The 20,271-nt window shown below is 37.7% G+C and overlaps 1 protein-coding gene across 7 annotated transcripts; it reads right to left on the bottom strand.

The window, feature by feature from the left end:
- Positions 1-3,059: 3,059 nt before the first annotated feature.
- LOC139722637 (sialin-like) lies at positions 3,060-19,345 on the bottom strand. 7 transcript variants are annotated; one of them, XM_071633929.1, is made up of 10 exons: positions 19,154-19,345; positions 18,335-18,478; positions 16,029-16,246; positions 13,617-13,856; positions 11,770-11,857; positions 10,845-10,940; positions 7,247-7,371; positions 5,348-5,506; positions 4,781-4,913; positions 3,060-4,226 (listed from the first exon to the last, which is right to left on the bottom strand). In XM_071633929.1, exons 2-10 carry the CDS (start codon positions 18,435-18,437, stop codon positions 3,964-3,966), a joined length of 1,425 nt encoding a protein of 474 aa, XP_071490030.1. In that variant the 5' UTR covers positions 18,438-18,478; positions 19,154-19,345; the 3' UTR covers positions 3,060-3,963. The 7 variants fall into 7 exon arrangements, 6 of the variants coding, with proteins under 6 accessions (XP_071490030.1, XP_071490029.1, XP_071490028.1 ...); XM_071633928.1 differs by having other exon boundaries at positions 19,169-19,345; XM_071633927.1 differs by having other exon boundaries at positions 19,174-19,345.
- Positions 19,346-20,271: the final 926 nt, after the last annotated feature.

Below are 20,271 nucleotides of genomic sequence, written 5' to 3'. Positions count from 1 at the left end.
AACCAATGTCGTTGACATCATCCAGAAACTTGAGGCTTGTATCCATGATGTTAAAAAGTGGATGAGCTCGCATTCATTTAAGTTAAATCAGGAAAAGTCAGAGTTATCATTTATTGGCTCCAAAGTTCTACTTGACAAGGTCAGTCTTCCTTCTTTATCGGTTGACAATGATGTGGTTATTGCTCCATCTAAGTCGTGTAGAAATCTTGGAGTATTATTTGATTCTACAATGTCCATGTCTGTTCAGGTCTCTGCTGTCTGTAAATCCGTGAGGTATCAGTTACGCAATTTGGGCATTATTCGCAAGTATCTAACTCGTTCAGCCACAGAAAAAATAGTTTATGCCCTTATATCATCCCGACTTGATTTTGGTAATGCACTCCTATTTCAGCTACCTCAATCTCAACTTTTACGGTTACAAAAATTGCAAATTTCAGCAGCCCGCATTGTTACCCTTACCAGGAGAAATACTCACATTACCCCTGTTTTGTCCTCATTGCATTGGTTACCTGTTCAATCTCGCATTGTATTTAAACTACATGTATTATTTTTTGTTTTTCATTGCATCACGGATCTGCCCCACGGTACAATGTTAATTTGCTGACATTTTATAATCCTCCCAGATGTTTAAGGTCATCCGATTGTAGATTGCTTGTTGTTCCAAAAACGAAGAAATCATGGGGGAATCGGTCATTTGCACATGCTGGACCTTACCTGTGGAATCAGTTGCCTCAAGCTATCCGTTACGTTTCGAATGTTGACTCCTTTAAAGTTGCCCTCGAGACTCATTTGTTCGTAACCATTTTCCAGTAGAATTGTATATTATGATTTTTTTTTTTCGTTATCATTATTGTGTCATTCATTTTCAGGTGCATGTTTGTGTAAGGATTTTTGTATTTCATAAGTTACTTCTACTGCGCCTTGAGCACGTTAGCTATGTGGAATTGGCGCATTATAAGCACCCTGTATTATTATTATTATTATTATTATTATTATTATTATCATTATCATCATTATTATAATTATTATTGTTATTATTAAAGTAAGGGTGATACGAGGAGAACTTTAAATATATATATATTTTGTCCTTCGCTCCACACAGTGCTTCGATGACCGTTACGAATTCCAAAGCTTACGCCCCTTTTCGCGGAGTTATTTGCACCGCATCGCCGGGCCTGATTAATTTGATGTGACAGTAATAATTATTAGCACAACATACTTTGCCCTATGAAATGAAAACAGCGACACAATGATACCAACTTATTTTCGAGCTTCCTCGTGTTTACAGCATACCTGTACTATGCAGGATAAGCCTATAAGCTTGAAGGGTGGTTATTAGGGAATGACGCAGGCAAGTCGCCTAGATTTTTCTTTCCTGGCTCTGAAATCTATAGACCTATACGTATCCTGATTCAACAGCGATCTCCTAGTCTCCTGTAAGACTTCATATAGCTCGCAGATCTTGTACAGGCGATCGAGCCAGAGCCAGTGGCTACTATTTGGATATTTGGATATTCTGCCAGTGACACATGTTATGCATTTGTTGCATAACATTTGAGTATGGAGCTCAACACATGAACTGAGTTCAATATGTTAATTTAGAAAATATTTGAATAATATATGAAACGCTTTTGAGTACGCTCGTCTAAACTTAGCACGTCTTAACCCCGCCTCCGCACACACGTATTATTATATTCAATTCATGTAACAAACTTAGCATATGATAGGACAAAACGTCTAACGCTTGCAAGTTTGCATGAATTTGACTTATATTTTTATCTTCAGTTTTCCAGAACATTTTGAGGCTTGTTATTAGAATACGTTCTTGTGAAAAAGTGGACAATTACGATTTTTATGGGGTGATGTTTTGATGACATATATAATGAATTTTACAATTTTCAATGCAGAACAAGCACACACATAAAGAAACATACATAAACATTCTTTGTTAACAAGGAATACCAGGCAGGTGGTTCCACAACAATGGAAACTTCATTCAAGTAGGACATTATTGTTCTGTACGTGGCAATAAGTATGCTATTGTCTCGTTTCTCCCTTTAGTTCATTTCTGTTTGCTGAAGACCTGAAATCCGCCGTATCATCGTCATTCTCTGCCCACGGCTGAACTTTCGAGGTTCCAAATGCCATGAAGAAGACCCAGCCACCAAATGACACGCCAAATGTGATCCAAAACACGGTGCGCCAGCCGCTGAGATCAGCCTGCAAAGAAGGGATACCGGGTAATTGCGATGCCTGTTAGCGACGAAGTGACTAATAACATCAGATATTTGTCTAAACTTTATTACTGTTAGATTTGCAAATTTTTAACGTACTTTGTACTATGGGGCTCCGTCTCACAAGGCACTCTCACCCATGAGCACCTCTGGGGTACTCAAGAGGTTCCCTCCCCGCAGTGCTCATGAGGCCTCCTCTTCACTTCTCATCCATCTCACATCTTATATATAAATGGTCGCAATTTCGCACTGTCAATTTTGTTACACAAACATGTCCACTCTCTATGATGAGAAGAAGGAAAAAATTCTATTATATTTTGATTAAAGCTCGATTTTTGTCAAAAATTGCATTTTTCGTAAAGGCAAATAACAGTTACGATGTTTGAACTGTACTATTTTGTCGATGTGCCCTTGCATAAATTATACAATTCGAAAGGTATTTTTCTAAGCTATTAAAAGGTAGAATTATGAACTAGTTTTTAGCCTGAAACTGGAATATCTTAGTGCATGTACTAATTAAACCAGGACATACTTGACCCATCAAAGTAGGATTGCGACTTTTGAAACTAGAAATGTCGCTATGGCGACTGGTGTGCCTCTGCAATGGTTCTCCTAATACTAGTAGGTTTATAGTCTTATATGTCTTGACAATGTGGGATGATAGTTTCACATAATTGGCAAAATATTAAAACGACAGATTTGTCACAAATGTGCTGAATAATCACTTTCCTTGAACTAGGTTTAATTGGATAAATGACTAAATTGTCTAAGAGTGCAAGTATATTTGGGAATTTGAGGATTTTTACTTGACTTTTGACCCTTTTATAAGTTTATGCATTGAGTAATTAAGGTATGGAGAAGACGTGTAATTTCAGTATTAAATGGTAAAATATTAGCATTTAAACCTGGCCTTTGACCTTTGACTTTATGACCCTAAAGTTCCCAAGAGAAGCTGTCAGGTAGAACATGCATAGATATGTACTGTACTAAGTTTCATGATGATACCTTAAGTCACTTTCGAAATATGGAGGAAGAAGTAAAATTTAGCACTTTCACTTGACATTTGACCTTTTACCTTTTGGCAAGAAAGTTCCCAGAGAATCTCTATTGGGTAATACATGTACACTGTATATATCACGTTTCAAGAAAAATCATGCAGGCATTACATATATGTGAGGGAAGTATTGACATTTTGAGGAGTTGACCTTGACCTTTGACAAAGCAAAAAAAGAAACACACAAAAAAAACCAAATAACCAAAAAACAAAAACAAAAACAAACAAACCTTGCTTGCGATTCATGGTCTATTCAAGTGTATTAAAATCATCTAGGCCCTATGTTGTATTGTCTGTGAGATTCAGTGGAATTCAAACTCCGTAATGACTTCAATGAAGGGATTATCAATCTTATTTCTGCAGGAATTCCATGCGCACAATCATATCAATTGAAATTGATGCAATACATAGGAAATCAGTGTAAGATATGAACGGGTCTACACACATTTCAGAAAGCACTACTCATACTTCACATTTGCTTTCCAAAAGCCGACTTCAGCTTTGATAAGAATATCTCTGTCAGAAAACTCCGAAAATCCCAGAGCAACCAATTTACCCAGAATGACAATTTTCAGGCCTTCCTTGGAAACTAAACCTCGATTTTTGCAGATTTTGTTTTAAAAAATCTTGTTGCTCCAAATTTGTGTATTACAAATGTCACACATGGTACATACATTAGACACTACGTTGTTCACTGAAATGAGGAAAAAGAAGTTTGTAGATTTTACTTGCTTGATTTCTTGTATAGACCCCAATGACAAGTGGTACAATAAATCCACTTGCTGCTGCAACCGTATTTACAACAGCTGACGTTAACCCAGAATACGGCGGCGCAAATTCCATCGGGGTTAGTGACACGCCGGAGTAGGACAGGCCAGTGAAACCGACGCCAAGGGAGAGAAAGGTGATAGCGAGAGTGGCATTGCAACCGACGTACCCTACGAGCACCACAAAAAGGCTTGTTGGCAACATTCCTTTAGTTTAATTAGAAGAAAGCGTGATAATGAAGAAAATAATGGTTACTCAGCATTGGCTAGGCCTCGGGAAAATATCACAATAGATCCACCACGACAAATGTTTTCTTGAGTTATCCGAAAAATGTACTATAGCCCAGCTTGTGGCACATTATCGTTTTCTATCTCTTATAGTAGTATTTGGTACAAGAGGATAAAAGATAAAACAGACGAGAGATAAGCGACAGATTTGACACAGACCATTCATTCACATATAGTGGCTAGTCTTACATTATTCGTCAACAATCTGGTGATGAAACTTCTTCAGCTATCCCGTTAGCCAGACATGCTTCTGCGCACAAGACTCTGGTTAATTACAATCCATCTCACACATGCAAGTTATAAGATGTCTTTAAAGGCTGACCGTGCAAATGATACCTGTTGTAAGTCAATATTTCTTCTTCTTTTTTTTGGATAAGAAGTACTATACATTTGGTCGATCACGAAGAAACGATCATGAAGAAACGATCATGACCTACCAAGTGTGCTCATGATTTTTCTCGTCGTTGTCAGGCTGACTCGATCACTGGCAAGGATAGCATCAGCAAGCACACCTCCAATAATGATACATAGAGCTAGGATCAAGTAGGGCAGAGATGACAGGATCCCAGCCTTTGGGGTTGCGATTGAGAATTAAAAGCGAAGGAATCTAAACTTATTGGCACACAACCACAACGCACCTATTATATTGACAGAACATGATGGAGTTACCATAGGCCTGTAAGAAGAACTTCTAAAAGAGAATGGAAAAGCGATAGTGTTTGGAAATGAAGGGGACTACATAAGGTATAATCTGTTTGTTATGCCATCTAACCTGATGTATTATCAAACTGGAGTAAACATCTCTTGTTGTTTTCCACTATTTCCCTTGCGCCTTGTGCTGCTTGTCAAGCAAAATTAATATCCCTCTTGTTTAATCAGAGTCAAAGCTCGTGTAAGCATGTCCTAAAAATTGTCCTTGTAGGTTGGAAAAAAAATCTTGATGTATTTGGTTGGTAACCTCATGGATCGAAAGAAAGACTGAAAATGGTGAATTCTCGACAAACCTTGGAAACATTGAAGCGTAAAGCCTCTGTAAGGAAGATGGGTAGATTGGTAGTGGTAAGGTACAAAGTCCAAATGAGAGAGAAATCACCTACAGTAGCAGCTAGGAGTGGTACAGACGTCAGTATGGATTTCCACGGGTATTGCTCCAGTGACCTTTTCTACAGATAAGACGAGGATATTTAACAAGAATGTTTGCCTTTGCCAAAGGGCAAGAAGCAGTTATCAAATAGCATATCACACGACTTGCTATGCAGGTCCACATTTTTAGCATTTGTCAAAACAGGCAATATAAGGCACGAAAATGAAGCCACAGTGGTGGGAGAACATGTTGCATGTTTGGGAGCGATTTGGACATAATAAGCAAAAGTCGCTGATTTTTATATCTGCCAGGTGCTTTCTTACAAAAATGTTTTGTTCAAAATGTCTCTTTTGACCCACGTGTAAAATGGGTATCTAGCAATAGGGTAATAATAGTGAGTTGTTCTGAGAGAACAGTGCTAACCCAGAGGAAACTGCCCTGATTGTTATCATTTTCATTATTTTTTCTAATATAATCATTGTCAACAAGCTTCATCATGGTGCAATTTCTGATGCTTTCACAATAGTTAATGTCTGTATCTGCATGAGATATGGTCTAATTCTGTAATGATTTGAGCATTGAGATCTCGATATTGTTTATGGTCACTAGCATTCACATTTGTGGTTTGTATTTCTTTTATTCAAAACCTCAGTATCCACTTCTTTTCGAATGTCAGGGAAGTAATCTGTATTCCATTATTGTTAATGACATTTAATGTACAAGCAACTTGTATTTTGTGTCAAATGAGGACATGAAACTTCTGTTTCTTGTCATGATAATGAAATATCAGATTTGTTGCTGTTCTGTATAGGTTCCTTTCGTATTTCTGACAGACTGGTAAACTCAAGTTTTAGTATTTTGTAATGATATGTAATGTGCCCAGCAATTGAAGAACTATTTTTGATAGATTATCAGAATTCATATAGGCCTTTCACTTCAATCCCCATAACGTGTCAAAACTCTGTGTCTTTAAGTTTCTTTATTTTTTGATACAGCAAAATTCAGTTGAATGATGTTTGATATCTGTACGGTGTACTGTCTATGTGCGAATTATGTTCACGCACGTACTCCCATGTACGTGCGTTTATATTCCTCTATAATATGAGGCTTTCATTATCTTATTTCTCCCAGGCTGCCTCTATTCTCTCTCTTTCCCGCACTCGCTTATTTGCTGTTCAATAGGTTTTTCCCACTAAAAGTAGTAAGATTTAGATTATTGGAGAGGCACTTTAATTTCTGTTTCCCTTACTATTATGTCATGTATTCAACGATGTATGCCTAGAGATTGTGTCTATTATAGCTTTGATACATTTGTTTACTTTAAAACCGGCATTCTATATCTATGATTGTCGCATCAACAGCTGTATTGTTGTGTGTTAATCATTACCAATTATGTTCCAAACTTCAGTGAATTCATTTTGTGTTTTGCTTATACGTGGAATAAAATCAGATTTTTTTTTCAGCGGAAATTGTCATTTTTCAAATTTTTCTTCGCCTTTCATATACGGCAATCTTCGCTCCCCAAAAGAGTCATTTGCGCAGATAGAGAATTATTTTGACCAGCAATTTGCCTGCCTCTATGTGATGTGTTTAAGGCACATCCATGTGGATATGTACGAATGGCAGCGGTTAACGTCATTCCTAAATGCTCTGTTCATGAATCAGTCCTCGATAGTACAGCTGTCTATCCAAGCAAAGCAAACATACATAAACAAGCCAAAAACAAAAATGTTATTTAAACGATTGAAACGTGCATACACAGAGAATCAGAGCACACAGAGCGATTCATAAACTCATTCGCTTACACGAGTCATCGCACCTTGTTAGGGAGGTGTAATTTTGCCAGTATATATTCCCTCTCCTGTTGAGAAATCCGTGGGTGAGACATCGGCGAGTCGTATACCGTCACACTCCAGAGGATGAACCATAACACTCCACAAATACCTTTTGATACAAAAATATCAAATCTTGAAATTCAATTTAGTAATATTATCACAAGGTACTTGTAGTTTTTTTTAATTTTGCTCTTAGAAGAATAGGGTAGGGTAGATCAAAACTGCGTGATGCAATAGAACTACAGGATTTTGTCTGGGAGTGTCTGCGAATTCACGCAGTTTAGGGTGTTTTTTTTTCGTACTTTTAGCATGTATTTTTCGAAATTGTCATGTTAGGTCGTTGTTTCGAAACATTACTTATATTAACGTGTCGGAATGTTACTAATTTTACATTTCAACACGTGCTGACCTCTTTGCGGAAAATTTGAACGGCACTATTTCTGAATTAAGAAAAAGGAATCCTATGTCACTGGTAAAAATATGTTCAAGGTTGACGTCACCATCATATAACGGTCTGATTTCGAGACTGTCATACGAAGCCACTTTGGCTGACCTCCTTTCATAATTTAATCTCTAAACTAAATTATTAATATGTTTCTCTGAATTTGCGTAGAATTTGTTCAAAAGAAGCTACTCTGTCCATAACTACTCCGTATCACACTCGCCAACGTGACGCTTATCAGCTTCCATGTACCCGATTTTGTGTGTGTGTGTGTGTGTGTGTGTGTGTGCGAAAAAAAGTAATTGTGTACACAGCCAAAATACTGAAACTAGGGAGGTGTTAAAGAAGGAAAAGAAACTAGAATCTCTCCTTTGTACCCATGCTTCATGCTGCCAAGAAGTTATGCGCTCTATCGCAGGTATTTCTAATTTGCTTTGACAAAAGACACAACTTTATCGTGTGCAGAGAACAGGAAAAGGGAAGTAAAATCAGTAAAAGATTGAAGTTGCTTTTCTGTTAAATGCTACTAAACACGCAGAAACACGCATTAGCGATTTACTTTATAAAAAAGATTTAAAGGGCCCCTGAAATCCAAATACATGTTGATTTGTGTTGATTTATGATACCCTCAACATCACTTTTGCGGTGAAACGAATATCTAGAAACATACCATATATTTTTAACGATTTTTTAATTCTATTTTTCTTCAGATTACTTGGGAACGCCCACAAAAAAATCCTTCCAAAACAATATTCCTCAGATGACCTCATATGTCAATCATTGCTAAAGTACTGAAATGTTTAACAAAAGACATTGGAATGCGCCTTCCCCTCGACTCAGCATAACTTGCATGTTCCCTCGCCATGTCTTTTGATCGTCACATTAATATCACAGAAACATGCAAGTTCATTCATTTAGTTAATCTATGATTTATGTCACGTGATATTTTATATATTTTTGTCACCACATATACTGTGTTTGAACAACAGTCAGCCTCTCTGAGTAGCAACCCACCCCTGGACAAGTACAAGAGACCTATTAGTCCATGGGCCAAGACCCGAAAAATGGGTTGTTGGTACCACCCGAGGTGGCAAAACCTTTTTGGTGTCATTTTGTTTGTCGGACATAGATACGCTTATCAAGCTATGATAGCATTTCCAAATGAGTAGCTTAGTCATAATAAATGAATTTTAAACCAATTTGGTCTCGTTTTTATATCCCTATACTTCTGAATCGAAACTAACCGCTATACAAAATACGAGCACTGCCTTCTGTATGTCCACAGGTGTTCTTTTGTAAACGCGGTGCGCTTAGTCTTTATTCAAGGTAGCGAAGGGAATATCCAAGGGTTATGATGTCCACAGCTGTCACGCGGTGCGCTTAGTCTTTATCTAGACCAATGTACCGTTATCATATCTAAAGTTCCTAATAAAAGGGATTATCTATACTGTTTTTATACCACCCTCTTAACAAATACATCAGTTTTAAACAAAAATCACTCTGTTCATTTACAACATTAGTAATTATAATGTAGTGTAGTGTACCGGTACATTGTTTTTGCGTAACCTTTCATTGTTGGATGGAAATAAAGCGACATTGGCGTGGTATTAGCGTTTTCACTGTAGCGTTTTCACCGGAAAATGATAAATAATTGGAAAATACGCTAAAATTCACGAGAAATTGCTTTGTTGTTGTTGTTGTTTTTAGATAAAGGGATATACACTGTACTATAAGCTTTGGATATTCCCTTCGCCGTCTTGAATATTAGACTAAGCGCTGTGGACATCATAACCCTTGGATATTCCCTTCGCTGCCTTGAATAAAGACTAAGCGCACCGCGTTTACAACAGAACACCTGTGAACATACAAAAGACAGCGCTCTTCTTTGTATAGCGGTTGGTCTCGATTCAGAAGTACAGGGATATAACAACGAGACCAAGTTGGTTTAAAATTCATTTATTATGACTAAGCTACTCATTTGGAAATGCTATCATAGCTTGATAAGCATATCTATGCCCGACAAACAAAATGACACCAAAAAGGTATTGCCACCTCAGATGGTACCAATATCTGGCCTGGCCCATGGACTATATACGATCCACGTCACTGTTTGCACAAGCACCATTAAATACGATGGATTTGGGCATTTATTTCCTTGGCGCCGAGAATGTTTGTTTATCTACTTATATCTACAGTTATTGCCGATCTTCTCCTTCCATTATTTTCTGTCAGATACGAAATACGATATCAGATGTGGTGCAATAAACATAATTACCAAACTTGTGTTCAATACCATCATGACCGTGCTTACTCGAAATTTCTGCAACTGCATGATCCCCTATGGAAATATCTCAAAAGGATGATATAGTACTTTTTGAGATGGGGTTCAGGCTTCCAACTTTTTTCTTGTGAGTTAACGAGAAATCACTTGTGAAATATGAACATGCATACAATTTTACGGGGAATTCAAAGATTATTGAAGAAAACCGATTTTGAAATGGCTAAGATATCCAAAAAGAAAAAAGGTCCTACTGAAAGTTGGGACCCACCTTTTATTAGGACCCCTTTGTTTGTTTGTTTGTTTGTTGTTGTTGTTGTTGTCTTGACATCTCATCTATTTCAAAACTGATTGTCATTAAATAAACTTTAAAGTCCTCTTAAAAGTGTATGCCTTTTAACATTTCAAAAGTGGTTTGTCATTATCTCGGAAGGGTTAAAACCTGAATCTCCCATTTCAACCAAACCTATACCATCCCTTTAGAGCGCACCCAACTGGAGCTTGGACATACAATTTTAGAAAAGTTCCAAACGTGGAAGGAACATCTTTCCCCTGCTCTTTTTTTTTTTGTTGTTGTTATCATTGAGGACTTGTGACATCGATCTCACCCTCTTTCATAAAAGATTAAAGAGTGTACAGCCCTGAAAAGCGATGTTCAGCAAGTCGTATAATGCGTATTTAGTTAAAAATGTTCTTGTATTTATGATTTGCATATAATGTTTAGTAATAACCACAGCAATTTTGTGTTTGCATTATAAAATACGCATATATTATTTTAATATATCAATGAAGAGAGGCAACATGCAGAACTATGCCTCCAAATTTGTTCATAAAGACTACAAACAACGAGGGAAGTGCCCACCGCATAGGTAAAACGAAGCAGGCCATCCGCCCAGAAAAGTCGATGATGAAATAATGCCAGAGATCGGTGGACCAAGCACCTGCCCAACTGATATACCTGCAGAAAATAAAGATATACACCAACATTATTATTGTTTACACATAATTGTGTATTTACATCGCGACTTGGTTAATCTAACTCAAAAAGGAAGAACATGACATTACAGTCATTATTACCAGTTAAAATTCAGTGAAAAAAATCAGCGAAATTAATTTTCTATTTTCATTTATCCCTCTTTTACCTAGTACACTTATACTTGTAAATATATCTGTAAATAATTATGTACGCTATTGTCATTCAAACGCAAAACACGAAAATTTCGAATAACCATAAATTTCAAAGTGGCAAGTAGAATCATATACCCAGACATCTGCACGCGTTTGATCTTAGCGTATAAAATTATTGTTTACAAAAATTGTTACGACAGAATAATATAACACCCGTAGATACTTACATGCATACTGAATATTTTTTCCACTTTTGATAGAAATAAACAAGTTTTTACACTAGCGATCTCGCATGTTTTAACAGATACGAAATATTTACGCTGAGAAATCCTCATAGTTTTGAAAATATCTCTTCCACTATTTAACATTGATTTTATGGGGTCTCTGTTGCCAAATGCGTTTTTTTTTTGTTCAGTTGTACCTATATGCGAATATCTCCACCAGTATGCGTATGCAAGGCATGTATTGTATTAATTCGTGGAGACTCTCCACAAGTACACAATAGTGTGATGTATTTAAGATTCCTTCAATTGGTGTAACAACTTTCCCCACTTCATGAAATGTTGCATGAATAGAAGTCTCCTGGTATGAACACAGTCTAAATGTGATATTAATTCTGCTGATACGTCTCTCAACGGGCAACAGGCAATAGGCCCTACCTGAAAAAGAAATTGCCATGAGTCTACTACGATCGTCAACGGGCGACCAGCGAGACATCAGTGAGAAGATGGCCGGGTAGGTGCCACTCTGTGGAGCAATCACGATATTACATCAAACTAACGTTGACTTATAGGAAACATCACAATTTGTCGAAAGAAGTTGTCATTAATTTCAAGACTGTTGTTGATATTGCATCATTTCTAATTTGAAGTGACATGGAATCACTTCTTCAAAAGGATCTACTTTACAGTTGAATGAGTTGCGCCGTAAACACAATTTCCATTTCTATATCTTTCAAATGATTGTGTTTGTTTCGTTATGTTTCTTTTTGTTATGAGGAAAATACCAGCATTCCTAAGTACATTTCAATATTAGTCACATATAATGACATGGTACCTGACACATGTCACTTGGTATGTGTTTGCAAAAGCCCCCAATACCACCATTTGTTCTACAGGGTGTCCCAAAGGGAAAAAAAAAGAGAGATAAATTTTAAACTGGCATCAAATACAAATTCTTATGGATTTTTTTTTTTACAAACATGGATAGCTTTTAGTATTTTTTCATATATGACACCAAAAACTCTGAAGATGTTTTATGCTTTGAGCACGGCCCACTTTTGTAAAGGAATTGAAAAGTTGGTTGCTCAGGAAATTGCTATCCGCTTTGTAGAAATGATTGAATGTCTGAAGAGTTTATGATATTTAATGATGGATATAAAAGTGATTTTTGCTCACTTTTGTAAAAGGTGCCCCCCCCCCAAAAAAAAAAGCCGCAGAATCACTTAAAGTGATCCCAAATACAAATCATTATCGAATTTTATATTTTTAAGTTGACTTGTATACCTAAAAGTCTCTCGTATCATGTGACACCAAAAATTCTTTAAAAATGTGCTCGACTAAGCAATGCACACTTTTATAAAGGACATAAAAATCATAGATTGTGCAGGAATTGGCTATTTACTTTGGTTGATTTGAACAGTTTTCCAGTTCAGAAATAATTGGATGTCTGATGTGTTTATGCTATAAATGATGGATATGAGTTTTTGCAATAAACGATACGGATTACAGAAAAAAAAAATATCCGTGATTGATCATACTTGTATTGTCTTTTCTTTTATTACATTTTGATTATGGAAGTTGTTTTGACATTACCGTATTATGGTGTAAATATCTGTGATAATGTAGCGGAGCTCCTGGCAATTGATGTTGGGGTGGTTGTGTGTGTGTGTGTGTGTGTGTGTGTGCGCGCGCGCGTGTTTTTAATTGCTTGATATTGATTAATGGACTTATAGTGTTTGATTCTTAATGTTCAAATTACTGTTGCTAAATAATGATGACATAAACCATGCCATGCCTAGCACAAATCTAACCCTATAAAATCCTTATCAATTACCACATCAGATCAACAGCTGGTAACGCTTTTGAAACTTCAACTGTCAAATTATAATGAATGATGCATACATATTTTATTTATTTGTTTTTTTTTACGTCAGACTAGATTCGTTATCCAGAGAATGCTATCATACATAGGTTCAATCACGCTTTATAAATCAGACCGATTTCAATAGTTTGATCGATTAACATCGCTCTGAAACATTTTAAGAACTTGAAATGTATGACCTTGATGCTGTATGGAAGAAATCATATTCAAAATCACTGAATGAATCCCTCCCCCCCCCCCCCCCCCACCACATACATTTTGGAAGACTAGATCTGGAGAGATTTTTGTTGACTGTCAATTTGATAAAAGCAAACACTGTAACAAAGGTTAGGGGTTCCATATTATTATAGTGGATACGATTCTTTATATTAGGAAGAAAGTTCAGAGACTAAGGAAAACAAACCTCTGCCAATCCGCCAAGGAAGCGGACAACGAAGAGTGTGCCCACGCCGCTGTATGCAGCAAGCGGTGTAAACAGGGTACAAATAGAAGAGAGGAGTATTCCTAGTCCATAGACCCAGGGTGAAGCTCTAGAATACCTGTCACACAGGATCCCAAGCGGTATCATGAGGATAGGCACTCCATAGAAGAAAGCAGAAAGGACCAATTCTTGCGTGTGTGCATCCCATGGGAACTCCCCTTGCTGTATAAAGTATAATGACACAAACGACGAATAAACATGAAGATATGAGCATGATTCCCGTCTAAAGAGATGACAATAATTTAGAAAGCCCGGGCGACAAAAAATATTGAAGAAGGGAATAAACATCTATACGCCCTAAATGATATCAGAAATTCAATAAGTATAAATAAATAAATAAATAGATAAATAGATAAATAAACTACAATGATAAACGAATATATAATATACTTTAGTAAGATGAGAAGGAATTGTGGTTTGAACACAACAGAAAGTGCTGATCGGATAACATTCCCTGTTTTACCGTGGTGATTCGTAAACTTTATCCAAGGCAAAGCTGATAACGATTTCATGTTGCAAATTTACGCAAATTAAAAGCAATATCATGATAACTCGATCGGTGGGCAGACTAGGAGCTTCAGGTCGTTAATCGACCATGTAAACAGAAACTTAATGGCGTCGTAAACCAGATTGTCGATTCATCACTTCGTCAGCCTCGTCATCGAGTGAGTGGAAGTTTATCTACATGCATGTATTCACTCACTTATTTTCGACTCTTCAAAGAACGTACACTTAGAAATCAACCAATGGCATAAGGCAATTCGTTGCATTAACCACAAATTAAAAGACATACAAAAAAGGTAAAATCAGTAGGGCCTATCTTATTCTTTCTTGACTGATGAACAAATTAAGTCTTTTGGACGAATGAAAATGAACAATTTTACAAGATACATATTGCTTTTTCACATCTCAAATATTAGATTTTCATGTAGTTGTAAACATGACAATGTTCACAATCAATCAATTTTTTAGTTGATGATGTCATACCTGCAAGCATGGGAAGTGACGTACTGATACAGCCGTTTACTACTAAGACAAGTGATCAGGCATTGCTTCGTCTTTTTTTTTCGTTATACAATCTTGAATGTGCTCATCATACACTGCTTGAAACGAGTTTCATTACATGTGTCGTAATTACCTGAAAGCGGCTGTCTCAAAAAGTAGGTCCAATAAGTTAATACGACTACTGTTACATGATCATAGTGAGATCCTTTATTTGTGATGAATTGAGTTTTAACATTTCTAGACTTTATTATGATTATGTTCACATATATTTGTGTCAATGTTTCTCTTCCATCAGCAAAAATAGCCCACAACAACCCAATACAACTCCACCGTCTGCTGATTGTTTGAAGCTTTCATGAATTCCATTGTATTTCATGTATTCATGCATTGTTATTTTGTAAAGTGTTAAAAGAATACAAATATTACATTGATCAATATTTAGTCGATAGTGAATCTGTTGATAGAAATGCAATCAGCTAAGTTGTAGCCCCTTGAACAGGGAAAAAAAGCAGGAAAGTGAACAAAATTACAGAATCATAAGCCCTGTTTTTACAGCTCTTACAATTCCTCGCCTCGGGCGATAAACCACAGGAGAGAGCGAGAAGGGTACCGCTTTAACAGACAAACACCAAAAACCTTCTCCTGGTAGGTTTTCATGGACGCGACTATATACCCCGCCTAATACCGGCCAGCGCCGCTTATTGTTCTAGATTGTGCACATAAAAGAACGTGGTTACAATTACTGATCTAAACGTCATAAAGATCAATGGTTACAATCCATGCACATGATTGAAGTGCGGCGTGTCAATCATTCTCTGTCTGCAATGTTGCGCATGCGCGTTGAGTGTATCAAAGGTATGTTGGCTCAGTTGCGTTCTAATAGAAGGGTTGTCGGGGTAATGTCACGGTAATGTCGCGGTAACGTCAGGGTATCGTCGATTAATCATCTGGCTAGGATAGAATTTAGCAAAAGTTACTGCGACACTTCGAGCAACACTTTGCGAGGACCGTTTTAACACGCAGGGTGAAATAACACATTACCCGGACGCTACCCAGATGTTGTCGCGGTAAATCTAATTTGAAAGGTTCTGTTAAAACGGGGCCTTAGACTAAGCAAATACGGTACAACTATATTACATATTACTGAGAAATGCTGACATTCACGTATTTACAGACATGACGACAAAAAGTACTTCACTATCAAAGATGAATGTTATGTCAATAAGTTGCAAGCCATATGTTATATCATTTAAAGGATTATTAGTAACAAATAAAGTACCACAGAAAGAAATATAAACATACGCAAGAGTCTAATGTTGTCGTGCTTACATTATTTTCAACATTTGTTTGATTGATTTCGTCTGGTGGTAATGGACAGATTTCTGCGGATGTGTTCATTGCGTCGTAAGAGCTGCTGTAGCTGCTGTTAACCATGGCCGTGATGGCGACACTCATGTTAACTCTGCCCATGAAAGATACGACGAAGCCAAGGAAGACCACATAGCAAACTGAGTATCGAGCGGAACATAGCACCGAGAGAGAACCTGCTTTATAAAGGAGTTGGAGAGAAAGGAGAGGAAGACAGAGGGAGGGAAAAAATAGTGTTTCTTCTCTCTCTCTTTAGCCGAAGAACAATGTGACTGTAACAATATCTCTTTTTTAAGATGGCTGCTCATAAAACTTCAGTACACGTAGTCTGATATACCTAAATCAAACTGCAACGGTGGTATTATGTTACATTATAAATTCTTCGGTGAAGTAAAGAAATGAAAATGATTATTTCAATCAATGTAATGATCAATTCATTCGACATCTTTACTGTCTTACAGGAATTGGCATTGATGTTCCAACAGGTGACGGGTCAGATCTGACATTTTCAGCTTTCAAACGATAATGCAGAGAAGGTAAACGAAACAAAGTTGAATAAGACGGTCATCCTTTTGTCAAACTAAAATACACACGTATGATGGCCATCCAATATCTAAGGATATGCCTTTATGATTGTAAATTACTTTTGCCATCCCTACTCAAGAAGATGAGCTACACATAATGGTAAATACACTGAAATGCACGAATATAGATTGCGCAAGATTGATAAAATAGGAATTAAAATTATTCTAGTGGGCGTGCCCGGGCACTAATCTGCTATTATCAATTCGTAAAGACTTATATTCGAAGAATATACGATATCAATCGTCTGAATCAAGCAGAAAAGTGATATTATCAGCTTTAAAGGAGGGTATTTTTTCAAACACTTTCCCTACATCTCTGATTTACACTTTTGCAGATATTGCAGGACGTAGTTGTCTCATTATGTTATGTCTTATCATTAGGGGAAAGTTAATGTAATTTGATGAATAAACAATCACAATATACCCGATATCGAATTGGAGTTCAAAATCATTCTTCAGATCGCCCAATGAAGATAACGGCTTCAAACAATGAATATCAAAGAATCATATGCACCCGCTGAATTCTTTCATGCATCCATAGAAAACTCACAGCTGTTTGAATACTTGTAGCCAGTTAGAACTCTAGCTCCTGAACTTCCTTGTTAATACCAGAAAGGTGTTAGAGAAGGAGTGGAATTTCTTTGCAGTTTGTGCAAATTTATGCGTAGGTTCTATAACACAATTAAAAATTTAGCATTTCACTGTCTTTGATGTTCCATTCTCCAAGCCGCTCTTCCATGAGGTTCTTGATTTAACAATTTTAAGCTATGTTTCAGAGGAAATATTAAAATACAGTGCGAAAGTTGGTGGTAATCTTGCACGGAACAATTATTTACATTTTTTTATCTCCTTGTTATAAATCAAGGGCGAAGTCCGGGCAATTTTCGTGATGTCACATCATGTAGTACGTATATCGACAGCTCCATATTAAGATTTCTGGAATTGGTTGTGGTCCTTCGGTAGAGAAACAGAGTAGAGATAGAGTGCATAACTTCTCGGCGGCACGGAGCATTGGGAGAAAAGAGAGATTCTCAATATAGTTTCTTCTCCTTCTATAACACCTCCCTGGTCATACTTTGATTCACATGCCAAATGGGTTACAGCTCATTATTCCGAAGGTTCGTTATTCCGAATTTCATTTTCGGATTAATGAATCTCCGGAATAACGAACCTTCGGAATAACGAACCTTCGGAATAGCGAACCTTCGGAATAACGAACAGCACCCACCAAATGCAACGTAGGAATATGCAGATCTTCTTTGCGGCGAAATTTGCTGCAATTTGCGTCAGTTCCTGCTAAACTGTTTATTTCTCCTCAAATGCATAATATTTATACGATGCAAACACCAACTTTGGATATTCGCTTTACTTATGCAGGTTAATTTAGCTCTAGGGGTTCCACTGATTACACCTCTTGAGTATCAATGTTCTAATTTCTCCAAAATGAGAAAATAGAAAACTTTTGGTAAAATCACAATTTCTTACACGAGGTAAAGAATGAATCCAGACATTGAACTTTAAACATGCTTGTTTAACCGTGTAATTCACTTAATCTACAATGATATGTCAGAAATATCAACCACTTGTTTGAATTTGATGCTCATTGTCCTCGAGTCGATGGAAACGGCAAAGTTTAAAATGGACAACGAATCAAGTTTGAAATTGCCGAGTGTTCCAAGTTACCTTTGTTGTATTTCCCCCTTGACAGTAATGGTAGAGTTTCATCATTACTCCTTGCCTCTGTATCAAACGTGAAACCCTCCAGAGAGTCTTGATAAGTAGCCATGTTGTTTCTTTGTGGAAGGGCTCAAGTGGTAACCCCAAGCACTGACAAAGGTTGGATCAGAACACAAAGTAGAGAAACAAAGTTATGCTGAACCATCCTCAGAAAGATCTCATAACGTAGATATGACATATGAATTTGTTGCTGCATTTAGGTTTCACGATGGGGAAACAATGCAGTTACGAATTGGCCACAGCCTCTCATGAGAGCACAGACAGTGAAATCAGGGATGATACAAAATATTTTAGTCATCCCGACTGAAAGAATTCATCAGTTCTTACAAGCAACAAAAAGTGGACACACAAAAGTACAAGAAATATACGTTTCATTCATTGCACGATGGACTTATTAAACCAGCAATTTCTGATCAAACGAAAAGTCAAATTCAGAATTTTATAATCCTGGCTTTAATACGTCTGTCAGAGTAAAAGCTCATTGACGCAGACAAAGAGGTGAGGTCACGATACAAACAGCTCAATGCATACAATATTCTATCGAGAAACAAGAATGAAGTATTATGCAATTGATGTAGTAAAATCTCAGCAGCATGGCCTTGCCAGTTGTGGACTGAAGGAACGATCGAGCCCAAAGTCTGCATGTCTGTGTGAGAGACATTACCAGTCGCGTCCTGCTGTAAATAATACTCATATCCTTGCAACTAAGAAAACAAAATGCCGCGTACGAACAACGTCATTTCAATCAACACTGTAACATATCACCAGAACGAAAAGCACCGTACAGGACACCGACGAGGGCAAAACGATCCTGCATCAAGCTGTGGAATAGTTAGCAGTATCTGGGAAGGTCCGTTTCGAGGCTGGAGTGTATGCCAAGCCAAATGTCTCAAAAAGCACAAATAAACTTAGTTAATTATCAGTCCAAGCAAGTACCATGTGAGGGATAAACCTGAAATACCCTCTCAGGGCTATTCAGCGGCTCAACGAAGCGTTGCGATCGTTATCTCTATTCTCATTGCCGGTCGTTCCGATTTATGACTGGAAATTCTGCGGATTTTGCTGGCTCGTGCGAGTGCTGCACGCTCGCCGTGAGCTGGGTGGCCTTGTACACCCACATGCAGGCCGGACAAGTCGTAGCCTTTTGTCAAGGCCCTCTCGCTGTAATGGGCGAGCGAAGCGAGCCCAGCCGAGCGCCAACCCTATAGTCAACCCTATTGCCAACCCTATAGTCCTTCTCATCACGTACCTCGCGCAACCCCACTCAGCTGGGCTCTCTTCACCATACAGCGAGAGGGCCTTGACAAAAGGCTAGACAAGTCGCAGCGTCTCATACCAGCCGGGGAGCGATTTTTTTTTTCCGTAACCCTAACGCGTCGAAATTGCCAATTGTGTCACTTGAGCAAAGACTATCGGTGAACAAGTTGGTTTTTGTACGCATGTGCGTGGACTTCCGCATGACTTGGGCAGTTTCGTAGCTCCATGGTAAGGCCAAGGAGGTACTAGGCGTTGAGTTTGTACTGTATATCTACAGTACCACTGGCAGGGTCGTCTGCTAACTACAGAATCGAATTACAATGTGAGAATGGGACGCCGTCCTTCAAACAGAAACATAACAACGGGTTTATGGGTATATGGGTATGTGATGCGTGTGTTTGTGTGTTTGTGTGTGTTTGTGTGTGTGTGTGCGTGGTTTCCACTTCACATGTCATCGGCATCGCGTTCGCCTTTGCTTTAGCTTACGTGGTATTTCTGTGGTTTTGTTCGCCGTCTGCTGACACTTTTCCTGTATCTCGCAAGACTTGCGTTTCTAGGATGCATGCAAACTCGACGTTGTCATCAATATCTTGCAAAAAGTAAATTTGAAATCTAATTGAAGCTTG

The sequence above is a fragment of the Diadema antillarum genome, unplaced genomic scaffold (assembly GCF_040938485.1).
Source record: "Diadema antillarum isolate AM-2024a unplaced genomic scaffold, OU_Dant_1.0 scf00000168, whole genome shotgun sequence".
Taxonomy (NCBI): Eukaryota; Metazoa; Echinodermata; class Echinoidea; order Diadematoida; family Diadematidae; genus Diadema; species Diadema antillarum.
This window is presented reverse-complemented; position numbering and strand designations above follow the sequence as displayed.